Source organism: Mesoplodon mirus (genome assembly GCF_964341445.2).
Source record: "Mesoplodon mirus genome assembly, chromosome: 11".
Taxonomy (NCBI): domain Eukaryota; kingdom Metazoa; phylum Chordata; class Mammalia; order Artiodactyla; family Ziphiidae; genus Mesoplodon; species Mesoplodon mirus.
This window is the reverse complement of record NC_138987.1, coordinates 37,169,344-37,184,342: the sequence shown is the minus strand read 5'-3', so window position 1 is coordinate 37,184,342 and position 14,999 is coordinate 37,169,344. Positions and strand designations below refer to the sequence as shown.

General features: G+C 36.7%; 1 protein-coding gene across 1 annotated transcript in view; it reads left to right on the top strand.

The window, feature by feature from the left end:
* Window positions 1-5,117: 5,117 nt before the first annotated feature.
* The window catches only part of ENTHD1 (ENTH domain containing 1), a gene marked incomplete at both ends in the record, with an annotated part of 93,424 nt that continues 83,542 nt past the window's right edge, over window positions 5,118-14,999 (top strand). Inside the window, 1 exon segment of the mRNA XM_082636313.1 lies at window positions 5,118-5,466. Coding sequence (XP_082492439.1) covers window positions 5,118-5,466 — 349 coding nt within the window.

The following is a 14,999-nucleotide window of genomic DNA, read 5'->3' as shown; positions in this document are numbered from 1 at the left end:
TTCTATTTCCAATCCCTCTGTTCCTGCTTCCAATCTATTTTTCTGAATATACCGGGAGATTTGTTCTAAAAGGAGAAAGTGAATGTGTTTAAAAAGAAAAAATTGGGGTCTCTGACCTTCTCAAAATATAACAGGTAGACTTGTGACTGAGAAGGTCAATGAAGCTCAACATCAAGGACAAAAGATTGCTTCTCAGCATAGGGGAAAGAGCATAGGATTGCATGCAGGAAATCTGGGTTCAAGTTCCAGTTAAATCTTTGCTAGTTGAATATTACTGGGGAAGTCATATAACCTATTTGTTCCTGCAAACTCAGCTCAGGTTCACCTCCTCCAGGAAGCCTTCCTTAACTGTGTGGTTTGGACAAATTCCTTTTTGACTCCCATAGCAAGCTATACTTGCCTTTATCATGGTAATTTGTCACATTTACTGACATATTCCTGTTTATTAGACTATTAGATTATAACTTCCTTATATTCTCATGGCTCAGAATAGTGCCTGGCTCTAATGTAGAATGATGGCATGTGCCTCAAACTTAACATTATTATCTGTAAAATGAGATAATAACACCTACATTTCAGACTTCCTTTGAAATTTACGTAAGATATGCATATAGAAAGTCTTCATAAACTATAACTCTATGTAAAAAGTACTTTTGTTTTATTCCTCACTACTTTATCAAGTCCAACACCTTACCATGGCATTCAAGGTTCTGAACCACCCATTTCCAGGCCATCTTTTCAATTTCCCTCTGGCTCCTACCCCCACTACTCTATACTACAGCCAGCTAAGTTGGTTATAATGTACCAACTTCTTTCATATCTCCTATCATTTTTAAATATATTAATTTTATTTATTTATTTTTGGCTGCGCTGGGTCTTCATTGCTGTGCACGGGCTTTCTCTAGTTGTGGCGAGTGGGGGCTACTCTTCATTGTGGTGCGCGGGCTTCTCATTGTCGTGGCTTCTCTTGTTGTGGAGCACTGGCTCTAGGTGTGCAGGCTTCAGTAGTTGCAGCACGCAGGCTCAGTAGTTGTGGCTCACGGGCTCTAGAGCGCAGGCTCAGTAGTTGTGGCGCACGGGCTTAGTTGCTCCACGGCATGTGGGATCTTCCCAGACCAGGGTTCGAACCCATGTCCCCTGCATTGGCAGGCAGACTCCCAACCACTGCACCACCAAGGAAGCCCCATATCTCCTATTATTTTGTATTACACTTACCTATCTACACGTCAGTATCAATAATGCAGGCTGTTATAATAATTATGATTGAAGCAGTAACCAAAAACAAAGGTAACTTTCATTTACTAAGCATTTTCCTATTCTCTAAATCTCTTTCCTTCCATTCCAGTCAGTATTCCACTCAGCCACTACGGTTCTTTAAAACATAGGTTTGATTACATTTTCAATGCCTACTGGATAAAATCACCTGGTTGTACAGACAAGGTTCTTCATGATCTGAATTTCCTCTGGCACTTCATCTCCCTGTGCTGTTTCACTAATAGTCTGCGACAGCCATGGTAACTACAGTGCTTGTAGTTTTACCAAGATAATAGGCTCTCTCAGCTGTCAAGCCTTTATACATGATGTGCCCTTTGCCTTTAATGGCTTCCTCTACTTTGCCTATCCAGAGAACTCCTGTCATTCTTTAAGATTCAATTCAGATGTAAACTGTTCTCTGAAACCGGCCTTCAAACACTCCTTGGTAGAATTAGATGCTCTCTCCTCTCCCATTATGCTATACATATCTTGTCGCAATCTTCTGGGATGCTGCCTGTCATCTCCACTAGCCCCGAAACTCATCTAGCATTGAACTCTGTCCTATCTGAGTCCTTGCTGCTTTCGGGGGTGCCTAACACATAGTAGGTGCCCAGTGAAGGTCAGTCGAATATTTCAAGGACTACCGATCAGTGGTACCCAAGGCCCTCATCGGAGGCACTCCATCACTGTCCATCACACACACTTTTCATCTCTAGTAATCTACTACTAGAGATTACATTCTTTGTCCTTTGAGATGAAAATCAGCTGCGGACGGTGTTTCCAGTCAGTTAAAATTACACTAGTAAGACAAATTGTAAAATTTATTATTTGAATGAAGGATTAGAGCAGTGCCACAGCCCAACAGATCGTGAAATGAAGACATTTGCCTTCAAGCCGCGGGATACCCTCAAGCGGGGCTTATTTTAACCCTCGAGATCCCTCTCCTTTGAAGCCCTGGGAGCGGCGGACTTTGGCTCTGGGAAAGGCCGGAAGTTAGGGGTCAGAAGTGAGGAAGCGGAAGTGGGAACGGGCGTGGACGCTCTGGCCCGGTTGGAGGAGGCGGGGCTTGTGTTTCGGAAGGAAAAGCCCGGAAGCCGGCGGCTGGACGTTCCCCTCAGGTAGGAGCCTCTAGTGTGAGGGTGGGAAGGGAGGGGGCCTGGAGGGGCCTGGAGGGAGTGCTATCCCGCTGCCCATCCCGTGCTGCTCCCTGCTCTGGCTGGAGGCAGGCGGGAGGGCGACGAGGCCCGCAGGTCTGCGTGAGGGAAACTACATTCCTGTGTGACGCCATCACGTCACTCCCTCCTTCTAGAAGCTTCTCCAAGGCCCAGCCTCCCACTCGCAGTAAATTCTCTGAGGGCAGTCGCCGGGCTGAGTCGTCTTTGTGACCCAGTGCCCTCCGCAGGGCCTGCCTGGAACACAGTGGTCATTCTGAAAAGATTGTTGAATGAATGAAGTGAATGCCAAGGAACGACCCTGGCTACAGGCAGTTGATTCTCCCTCTGCCCTTCACGTAGGATTACACTGGTAAATAAGACAGTCATGGTCCCTGCTCTCAAGGAATTTCCAGTTTGGTGGTGAAGAAAGCCAAGAGAAAATAACAAACACATAACTATGCATCCTGATAAGTGTCATGAAGGAAATAAACTGGGTGCTGAAAAGAGCATGATGGGTAGACCTAAGTAGTAAGTGTGGTGGGTGAAGGCCTGTCAGAGGAGGCAACCCAGGTTTATGATATGAAATGTCTTACTTCTCTCCATTTCTAAATATTACAGGGATTTGGGTAGCCAGACAACCAAAATTCAGGTGTGAAAATTTACCCTCTTGGGCACTACTTTTGTCTTAGATGTCACATCACTGTATTTATTGATATAATCTCAAAATTTTGAAGGACCGAGTAAACTGAGCATTTGCATATAGTCAGGTGTCTAAAACACATAGTAAAACAACATATAATTTACAACTAACACCAATTAATTGAACTCCTTGTTAGCTTGAAAAGATTTCATTCGTAGAATGGTGTCTTACATATTCTGTGTTCATGTCACAAAGTATTGTACGTTAGTACGTTAGTAAATGATATTAATTCGCTTATCCAGACATTTTTCCTTGTGGTTTTTTGAATGGTTAGGAATATATTTAATTTTGGTATGATGTTCAGCACATCCATTTTAAACTACTCTATTGGATGGAAGCCTATTATGTAGATAGTTTTCTTGGGCAGAAAGTTCATTTATGAAAACATTTTTAAAAATTTTAAAATGCAGGTTAGAGAATAGAGGAAAACCTAAAAATTATTTTGTCCCTCCAATATATACATAGGTAGTTATCCAGAAAAGAAAAAGAGGGTTTTAAAAACTGTTGTTATTTAAAAACTGCAAGTTATGATTCTAACAGGGTTTTTTTTTTTTTTTAATAGACTTGTGAAGAAACAGATCAGTATTTGTTGCTCTAAGCCAATGTCACCGTGCATCTCTGCATTGAGTGAGCTTGGTAGAGGGGGAGAAAAGGACAATAGAAAAAGAAAACCCTCGTGATTGAAAATTTTAATAGCTTATTGAAACACATTATAAATCGAGTTTTCGCTGCAGGAGTGAGTCAGATAAAAATGTCTGTGTTTGAAGTGCAAACGAGAGAAAATCAGAAAACTGTAAAAACACACAAGTTCTCTTTTTCTTCCTAAGGTTGATGATAGTCTCTTTTGGAGAAATCTTAATTAAACAGATAGATTTTCTATCTTGTTTATTTGAGGATGTGTTGGACTTTTACCAAAAAAGATTACTTATCCCCTTCTCTTATTTTTTTAAAAAGAAGTGATAGTTTATTTAGGATGCTTCTGAAAATTTATGTCTTCCTTAAATACATACACAGAAATTAAACAAGCCTGAGCTAGGAATTGAGAAGGTCAAGGAAGAGAAACAAAACTAAAAATAACAAACACATTTGTTACGGATTTTAACATTTTTCTTTTGTATGTGTGCAGTATCTCTAGTAAAATCTGATTATAGATTGTTGAAGCTTCAGTGGGTCTGGATGCTCATCAGGGCATCTTTTTCTAAAGCTGAGTGAAGAAAGTAATTTAACCTTTTCCTTAAACTTACCAGCCTTACGAGGACTAAAATATTGGTTTAGGGTGCCATGAGTTAGCTGTGGAGTCCACTAAGGACAATCACTTGTCTTAATAGTTGATGACCCTCCCCTCTTTTAGATTAACAAGAAAACAGACCATATTTCGATCTGATTCTAATGACTTGTAAGTTCTAAAAAGGATACAACCATAGGGTCAGTTGATGATTCTAAGACTCAGTTTTCACTTAATTACTCTCAGGACATAACATTTTTATACATGACAACAAATCTTAAGCAAGAGATATCACAGTGCAAGTTCCATTTTCTTATAGTAACTTGTCCACTGTCCATGTAATGCTTTATAATAATTTTATTTCTGGCCAAAGAGGTTCAGTGATACTTTGAATGGAAACTTTTAGGTCTAGAAAGACCACCTATATTTCTTTAAATAACATAGGCCAATCCCTTGTGAGAGATTTTCCCATATCAATCCTAGGAACATGTATATGGTACCCTCAATTCTGGCTGATGTAAGTGAGGCACTGATTTGGAAACTAAAGCTAGCTTTTTCAGACTGAATTGGTCTTCTGAGGACATTTAAAAAATATTTAACTTACGTATTGTTTGTGTCTTCCTTTGCAGGAAATTGATACCTTGTCAAGGTGGAGATTAATCATTTGTATTTGGGAGCAGCAGACCTGGGGATCAACTACCTCTCAAAGGTTTTATAAACCAATCACATAAACTCCTAGTCCATTGCTCTCAACTCCCATTTCACCTTCAAATTTGTCTTACCTATGGCATTCAGGAGGCAAATAAAAAACTTTGTGAAAAATTACTCAGATGCGGAAATAAAAGTCAGGGAAGCAACTTCTAATGACCCTTGGGGTCCTTCTAGTTCTCTGATGTTAGATATCAGTGACCTGACTTACAACACAGTTTCTCTCTCAGAGATTATGCGTATGTTATGGCAGAGACTCAAAGACCATGGGAAGAACTGGCGCCATGTGTATAAATCCCTTACCCTAATGGATTATCTCATCAAGAATGGATCAAAGAAAGTTATTCAGCATTGCAGAGAGGGGTTCCGTAACCTTCAAACACTAAAAGATTTTCAACACATAGATGAAGCTGGAAAAGATCAAGGTACCAGTTGAAGAAGTTTATACATTGTGCCAGTAAAGATTAAGAGTTTGGGAGGGGATCATTTTGAAGCAGGAGCTGGGGGAAAGTTGTTCTTAAATGTACTAGCTGCCTTTCCTCTGGGACAGTTATGGTTTTCAGTTTAATCCTTTGTGTTGACTCTTGAGTGCCTTAGAGAACAATATTTTGTTTTTCAAAAGGATGTGTGAAACTAACACACTTAGGTATCTGATAAAATCATGTCTTATAGACAATGACCATATAAGAGAGATCGTATGGTATTTTGTCTTTCTCTGTCTGACTTATTTCACTTAGCATAATGCCCTGGAGGTCCATCCATGTTGTTGCACAAGGCAAGATTTCATTCTTTCGGACCTCGAGGGCATTATGCAAAGTGAAATAAGTCAGAGAAAGGCAAATACTGTATGATTTCTCTTATATGTGGAGTTAAAAAAAAAAAGCTCATAGAACAGATTAGTGGTTGTCAGAGGTGGAGGTTTGGGCGGGGAGAAATGGGTGAACTGATTTTGTTTTTGTTTTAGTCTAAATAAATTGAATTTAAAAAGTGAAAAAAAATGAATACACCAAAAACGTTAAAAAGTTGGACTTGAGGTCCTGCTTAATTTAAATATGGCAAAATGAATAATTTTCCATGAACAAACTTCATGATTGAAGTCAATATGTCCTTGGAGTTAATATGTTATTTTGGGGAGCTAATCCAACCTTTTACCCCCAGTACCATTTTGTAAAGATCAGTATATCATACTAAGATATATATCTCTTTTATAAGTTAAAAGCTTCGGAGTTTGTCATCAAATAGTGTTGTCATTCAACCTGGGGTTGAATCCTGACTCTGCTACTGCCTAGCTGTGTATCCTCAGGCAATTTACTAGATTACTTGAGGCCTCAGTTTAGCTCTCTGTAAATTGGGATAATAACAGTATCTGTCTCATAGGATGGTTGTGAGGAGTGCAAATATGTTTGTCTATTTTTCCCCAAAAGATGTCAGCTCCATGAGGGCAGGGGCTTTGTCTACCTTGCCCATTGCTGGGTCTTGGCAGGAGAGGAGCCATCGACATTTGTTGAGTGAGAGAATAAATGAAAGAAAGAGAGTGAATATACAAAATGGTCCAATTTCGTTTAAAAAATTATGTTTATGTATATAAGAGTTCACCAAGTGGTACTGGTAGTATTAGAGATGATTTTTATTTCGTTTTATATAAACGTGTATATTTTAAAACACATTTTATAATTAGACCAAATAAAACCAAGGTGGCAATGTGAAAAAAAAAGAACAAAATGAATAAAATAGGAGGCATGGTAATTTGATATAATAATGTCACTGTAATTATAATTAGACTGGAATTTAGTCATAAATGTAAGAAAGTGTTTCCAAAGACTATGGAATCTTCAAAAACTACGAAGGAAGTAGTTTTATGAATACGGAAATTTAGGTCATAAAGTAATTTTGTCGGGAGTGGAAGAGGAGAAGTAGGGAAAGGCTGTACAGGATACTGAACTGAGAAGATTCAGTAGTGCCTGATATTCTGCAATGGTAAAAGAATCAGCACTTCCTCCCCATCTAACGTAAAATTATGTTTGTTAAAGTGAATAGCCTTATGAATCATGAGAAGAGGATAAAATTCAGTGCAATCTCTGTGTTAAGTATACATTTTAAAAAAAGTCTTTTTTAGAGCAGTTTTAGGTTTACAGAAAAATTATGCAGAAAGTACAGAGTTCCTACATACCCTTCCCCACCCACACATGGTTTCTCCTATTAACATCTTGCATTAGTGTGGTACATTTGTTACAATTAAACCAGTATTGATACATTATTATTAACTAAAGTCCTTAGTTTACACAAAGCATTCACGCTTTGTGTTCTGCAGTTCTATGGGTCTTGAAAAATGCAGTGTTGTGTGTCTACCGTTCCAGTATCATGCAGAACAGTTTCACTGCCTTGAAAGTGCCCTGTGCCCCACCTATCCATCCTTTCTCCCCTGCCTTGAACCCTTGGAAACCACTGATCTTTTTATTGTTTTTATAGTTTTGCCTTTTCCAGACCGTTATATAGTTGGAATCATTCTGTACATAGCTTTTTCAGAACGGTTTCTTTCACTTAGCAATATGCATTTAAGATTCTTCCATAAGATTCTTTTTACAGCTCGAGAGCTCATTTCTTCTTTTTTTTCCTTCACTTAAAAAAAAAAAAGCTTTATTGAGATGTAATTCATATATCATACAGTTCACCCATTTAAAGTGCACAATTCTATGGGTTTTTGGTGTATTATTAATTTTAAAAATTATGATAAAATACATATAACATAAAATTTGCCATTTTAAGTGTACAGTTCAGTCACATTCATTACATTCACACTGTGGCACAACCATTACCACTGTTTATTTCCAAAACTTTTTCATCACCCCAAACAGGAGCTCTGTAACCATCAAGCAGTAACTCTGCAGCTTGATCTAATCTACTTCCTGTCTCTATAAATTTGCCTGTTCTGGGTACCGGATATAAGTGGCATCATGTAGTATTTGTCCTTTTGTGTCTGATTTATTTAACTTACCATAAAGTCCTCTAGGTTCAGCCATGTTAGAGGATGTATCAGAACTTCATTCTTTTTATAGCTGAATAACATTCCTTTGTATGTACTTACTACATTTTGTTTATCTATTCTGTTGATGGGTTCTTGGGTTGGTTTCACCTTTTGGCTATTGTGAATAATGCTGCAGTGAACGTTAGTGTACAAGTATCAGTTTGAGTCCCTGCTTTGAATTTCTTTGGGGGTATACTTAGGAGTGGAATTGCTGGGTCATATGTAAGTCAATGTTTAGCTTTTTGAGGAACCACTAAACTGTTTTCCTTAGCAGCTGTACCATTTTACATTCCCACCAGCAGTGTAGGAGGATTGCTGTTTCTCCACATCCTTGCTAATCCTGTTATTGTCCATCTTTTTTTTTTTATTATTATTATAGCCATTTTACTAGATGTGAAGTAGTATCTTATTCTGGTTTTGATTTATGGTTCCCTACAGACTAGTTATGTTGAGCATCTTTTCATGACCTTGTTTGGCCATTTATATGTCTTCTTTGGAGAAATGTCTATTCAAATCCTTTGTCCATTTTTAACTGTTTTGGTTTTTTTTTTAAATTTTAAAGTTCTTTATATATTCTGGATACAAGACCCTTATCAGATAGTTGATTTGCAGATATCTTCTCCCATTCTATATAGGTTGTCTTTTTACTTTCTTGATTAAATTTTGAAGAAGTCCATTTTATCTGTTTTTCCTTTGTTTGCTTGTGCTTTAAGTGTCATATGTAAGAACTCCTTGCCTAGTCTAAAGTCATAAGGATTTACACCTATGTTTTCTTCTAAGAGTTTTGTAGTTTTAGCTATTACATTTATCTTGGGTCCATTTTGAATTAATTTTTTCATATGGTGTAAGGTAGAGGTCCAACCTCATTCTTTTGCATGCAGATATCTAGTTGTTCCACTACTATTTGTTGAAAAATCTGTTCTTTCCCCATTGAATTATATTGGCACCTTTACAGAAATCAACCATAGATATATGGGCTTAATTCTGTACTCTTAATTCATTCCATTGATGTATATGTCTAGTCTTATGCCTGTGCCACACTATTTTTATTATTGTAGCTTTGTAGTAAGTTTTGAAATAAAGGAAAGTGACTTTATTTGCAACTTCAGCTTTGTTCTTTTTCAATATTGTTTTGGCTGTTCTGGGTGCCTTGCATTTCCATATCAAGTTTAGCATCAGCTTATCAATTTCTGCCAAAAAGGCAGCTAGAATTTTTTCGAGATTGCATTGAATCTGTAGATCAATTTCAGGAATATTGCCATCTAAATAATATTATTTCCTCAAATCCGTGAACATAAGAAATCTTTCCTTTCATTTAGGTCATCTTTCATAAGTGTTTTGTAGTATTCATTGTACAAGTTTTATACTTCTTTTGTTAAATTTATTCCTAAGTTTTTTTCTTTTTTTGGTGCTACTATAAACAAAATTGTTTTCTTAATTTCATTTTCATATTTTTCATTGCTGATGTATAGAAATTCAACTGGTCATCTGATTTTTATATATTGATCTTGTATTCTACTACTTTGCTGTAATATTTTCTATAATAATTATTAGCTGTAATAGTTTTGTTTGTTTGTTTAGATTCCTTTGGATTTCCTACATACAAGATTATGTCATCTGCAAATAGAGATACTTTTACTTCTTCCTTTCCAATCTGGATGAATATTATTTCTTTTTCTTGCTTAATTGTCCTGGCCAAAACCTCCTGTACAATGTTGAATAGAAGTGGTTAGAAGAGACATCCTTGTCTTGTTCCTGATCTTAAGAGCTTTCAGTCTTTCACCATTAAGTATGATGTCAGGGATGGGTTTTTCATAGACACCTTTTATCAGGTTGACAGAGTTGTCTCCTATTCCTAGTTTGCTGAGTGTCCTTATCACGATAGTGTGCTGACTTTTTGTCAGATGCCTTTTCTGCATCTGTTGTTGTTATGTGTTTTTCCCCATTTATTCTATTGGTGTATTACATTGATCTTCATAGGTGAACCAACCTTGCATTCTTAGCATAAATTCCACTTGGCCATGGTGTATATCCATCCTCTCTTTTTTTATGTGTTATTTTAGGTCAGGTTTGAGGCTTAATGATGAAATTGGAGAACATCTTCTTGGGTTTTGAGCTTGCTATGCTTCTTAATCCAGAAATTGTAAAGACATCAACTTCTGTTAGGGTTAAATTTATTATTAAAATTAAATACTAATTAAAATTTTCCATGCCCAAGAGTTAGGTTGTAAAAAGGCATAATTTTTTGGATAATAGTGAATGAAATATAATCATTTTTGTACTTTACAGAACAGCTATTTTATCACTGTACTGAGCAGAGCACTATTATAATTTCTTTTTAAGTAGAAAGAAAGGGTCAGCCCCTGCTTTAAAGAGTTTATGAGCTATTTTGAGCATGAAAATAGATGAGCATGCAATTATAAATATACAGAAAAACCTATTTATTCATTTATAACTTTTATATGTACAGGTATGGTATATATGGGTATGTTTGAATACACTGTCATAAAGGTCTTTCAGATCCCCTAATGGTTGAGCTTAGGATTAAAGAAGTACAACTATGCTGTGTTGGACTTTATAAATACTCTTGATAATTTGTTAGCATCAAGAGAGCAAAAAAAAAAAAAATGCAAGTTAGAACTGAATTGTCAGCAGAAGCATAGTACAGTTGACCTTTGAATAATGTCGGGATTAGGGGTACTGACACCGCCCCCTCCCCCACAACGCACAGTGGAAAATCTTCATATAACTTTACAGTCCACAGTTCCACATCCTCAGATTCACCCAGGCACAGATTGTGTAGTACCGTAGTACATATTTATTGAAAAAAATCCACATATAAGTGAACCCGTGCAGTTCAAACCCATGTTGTTCAATGGTCAACTGTATATTCATTTGTTGATTATGGAAGGTATATTAGTTATTGATTGATAACATTGGTGCACACTATTAATTTAATATTAATTAATGAAAAATGATTCCATTGGGGAAAATATTACTCATTTTATTTTTATCTTTTATACACTTCTCTTTTTATGTTTGTTCCCTAATGAGTGTAACATATTAGAATAGTAACTCTTGACATAATTTAATTTATACATAAATAAATGTATATATATATTTGGGGGTGGATGCATGCACAAAAATTTGTTACTGATGGTGTGTGCAGTTGAAATAGTTCAAAACCACCGGTTCTCAGGACTTCCCTGGTGGTGCAGTGGTTAAGAATCCACCTGCCAATGCAGGGGGCACGGGTTCAATCCCTGGTTTGGGAAGATCCCGTATGTCGCGGAGCAGCTAATCCCGTGTGCCACAACTACTGAGCCTGTGCTCTAGAGCCCATGAGCCACAACTACTGAGCCCATGCACCTAGAGCCCTGCTCCACAACAAGAGAATCCACCACTATGAGAAGCCTGCACAGCGCAAAGAAGAGTAGCCCCCGCTCACCACAACTAGAGAAAGCCCACGCACAGCAATGAAGACCCAAAGCCAAAAAATAAATTAATTAAATTAAATTTTTTAAAATTGTATAAAAAAAATCCCATTGGTTCTCGTGATAGGGTCAAGACTCTTAGTGTGTTCCCAATCTACCTTTCTACTCTTATTTCCTTAGTCTTCAATCTAGCACATTGCATCACCAAGCATTCTTAATATATTATTTGCTTATACATCGCTGTGCTTCTATTTAAGATGTTTCTCCTTCCCTGTAATATTCTTTCCTTGCTACCTGCTTTCTGAATCCTATTTAGTCTTCAAATCCTAGCTCAGAGGCCTTTTCCTTTGTACCCCCAACTCTCTTCTTTTCTTCACTGGGCAGAATTAATTGCTGCAACATTTTATTCATAATATAAGAGTGGTATTTTTTACAGTGTATCTTATCTACTATATATATCTCTCCTTAGCTAAATTCTCAGGGTGTATACCATATGTTAATCATCTTTTTACCATCAGGCCTTGGCACATAATAGATAATCAGTAAATTTTTACTAATGGAAGTCATAAAAAAATAAGAGACTTGAAGAAAGGAATGTGATCATTGAAAAACTACTCAGTATGAATGATTTTGTTCAGTCAAAGAAGAAAAAAAGCAGAGAGTGAAGTCTGTAATGGGAAATTAATCGAAGAGAAACTGTAGTGATCCAAGTAATCGACTGCTGGATCCTACCCTAGAAACAGGTTATCAAGAAGAGATACAGAAAAGATAAAAGTAGAAAATATTATAGAAGAAAGTCTTTTTTTTCTCCATTGGTCTTTACACTTGCTGTTCCCTTTGCCTGGAGTCCCCAGATACCTGCAGTGCTTTCTGCATCCTCCGGATCTCTGCTCAAAAAGTCATCTTATTAGTGCGGCCTTCTAGATGTACCTTATTTATAAAAAGGCAGCCCTACCCGTTCTTTGTACTGATATGCCCTAGCCACCTTCTCTGTTTTCTTTCTCTTCATAGTATTTCTTATCTGACGTAGGGTATGATTTATCTTATTATTTGTTTATTGTCTATCTCCTCCTACCAGAAACTAAGTTTCATGAGTGCAGGAACATTTTATGTCTGCTTCGTCCATGCTCCATCTCCAACATTATAACAGTGCCTATCATATAGAACATGATCAATAATTAATAATAGTGCTACTACAGGGGAAAAATTCAGAAAACAAGTCACAGTAGTTGGGAAACAGGAGAAATTTATTTTCAAATAGTACATTAGTTAACATTTTCAAATAATGTTCTCAATATGTTTTTCTTCAACTTCCAGACAGCTTCTCAGGTGAAGTAAATTTAAAGCAATGAATCTAGTTATTAATCTCAAAAAATTTACAATAAATACATGATTTTCCCTATGTTTTCAGACTTTTGGGACACTGTATTATACTTATTGTAGTTTTTTTAAAGGTTAACAGTTGGACACATTACTTTATATTTCGAGATATTTCACCTGAAATACTGGAGGTATATTTTGAGGTAAAGTTCTTTCTTTCCTGTATGGTATCTAGTTGTTTGAGCATTTTTAGATTTTAATAATAGAGCATTTCCATGTATGGTATCTCATTTGATCCTTACAACATCTTATAAGGAAAGTAGGATATGTCTTATCTTTCTTACAGAGATGATGAGTTAACACTCAGATTAAGTTCTTTAGGTAAGGTTGCACAGCTGGTTAATGGCTGAACATGATTAAAACATATATATCCTAATACTGTTTAGTTCTGTTCTATTATTATGCTACACAGCCTCTCCTAATTTTTAAGGAGTTCTTAAAAATATCCTAACAAAGTTTCATTGAACTACCAGAATGAACTTAATTAAAATTGTCTGAAAAATACCTGGTTGAATGTTTCATACTACTAAACAATTTATTTAAACAAATTATAGTATTCTTTTTATAAAACCAATTCAGGGCCTCCCTGGTGGCGCAGTGGTTGAGAGTCCGCCTGCCGATGCAGGGGATGCGGGTTCGTGCCCCGGTCTGGGAGGATCCCATATGCCGCGGAGCGGCTGGGCCCGTGAGCCATGGCCGCTGGGCCTGCGCGTCCGGAGCCTGTGCTCCGCAACGGGAGAGGCCACAACAGTGAGAGGCCCGCATACCGCAAAAAGAAAAAAAAAAAAAAAAAAAAAAAAACCAATTCAGATTCTCAGAAATGCATATTTATAACTTTATGTACTGTTTTATTCTCAATTAGGTAAGTCATGAAATTGAGGTTAATTTCACTTAAATGGGCCATTTTACATTTATATAAAGTAAATATATATTATACACATATATTTAAACTAAAGGTAGATTTTTAAAAGGTACATTTTAAAAAACAAATTTTCAGTGTTGTTAAAAAGTTACGTTAAGCTATTTTACTAGAAGTAGCATGCCTTGATGACATTACTGCCATTTTAGTTTTCTGCTGTCATTATCAGTCATATAGTTTAGGAAATTAGATAGTTCACATTTATGTTGATGGCTGATTTTGTATAGGCTGCTTCTCTGTGTGTCTTCCAAAACTCGAGGATGAACCCTTACCATTCACCTACACATTTGCTCATTGAAGTCGTAATGTCTTGGAGTAAGAACAAAGCCTTTTAAGCCATAGTTAAGAAATTAAAATGTGAAAGGTAAATTTTCTGGAATATGTAATACATTTGTTTATATTTACACTAGCTTATAAATGATTAAGATGAACTTTTTTTGAGAGGAAGTTTGTTTTTTGAGTTCAGGTACTCTTAGAAGGAGAGAAAAACTCAGGTATTTAGGCTTAGAGAAAGAGGAAGCCTGGGCAAGTAGGAGAAAAAAGGAATGATAGGGATTTTCTTTTCAAGGCGACTGGAATAAATTGAATAGAGACAAGATACCTGGAAAGAGAAAGTTCAAGAAAAAGAAAACATTTCAATGTAAAAAAAATTATTTTAGATCTTGGTTAGCTGTGTTAAGGCTCTAAAAGTCAAAAAACTAAAATTTGGAGGTATTACTTCTCTTACGGAAGGGACTGGATGTGGGGAGTGGGAAGCAACAGTTCCTAAGCAGTGTGATGTAGTGACTGAGCACTGTGGAAAAAACTCTAGCTTCAAAGGGCACAGACTTAATTTTAATTTTTTTCTACAGCTGTCAGACAGCAGTAGTCAGAATTCTCTAACCATTGAACTCACCTGCTAGATGTTGGTGGCTTGACTAATTAATGCAATGTAGGTGTGCTGATCTATCGAGAGGCAGGTTACTTAACACAGTGCTGCTGAGTTCATTTATAGCTTCCGTGAGCAAATGTGATTTCCTATAACAAACATTTTTGTAGTCTTGAGGAACAAATGAATTTCCTTTAACAACCATATTATAGACTTTTGGGTCATCATAAGCCTGTTCTGTTATTGTTAAAAGTTATATTACTGTGAGTTTAAACAAAACCTTTATACCTAGTTGAATATTTTGGATCATCTTTCGCTCCTTTTCAACAAAT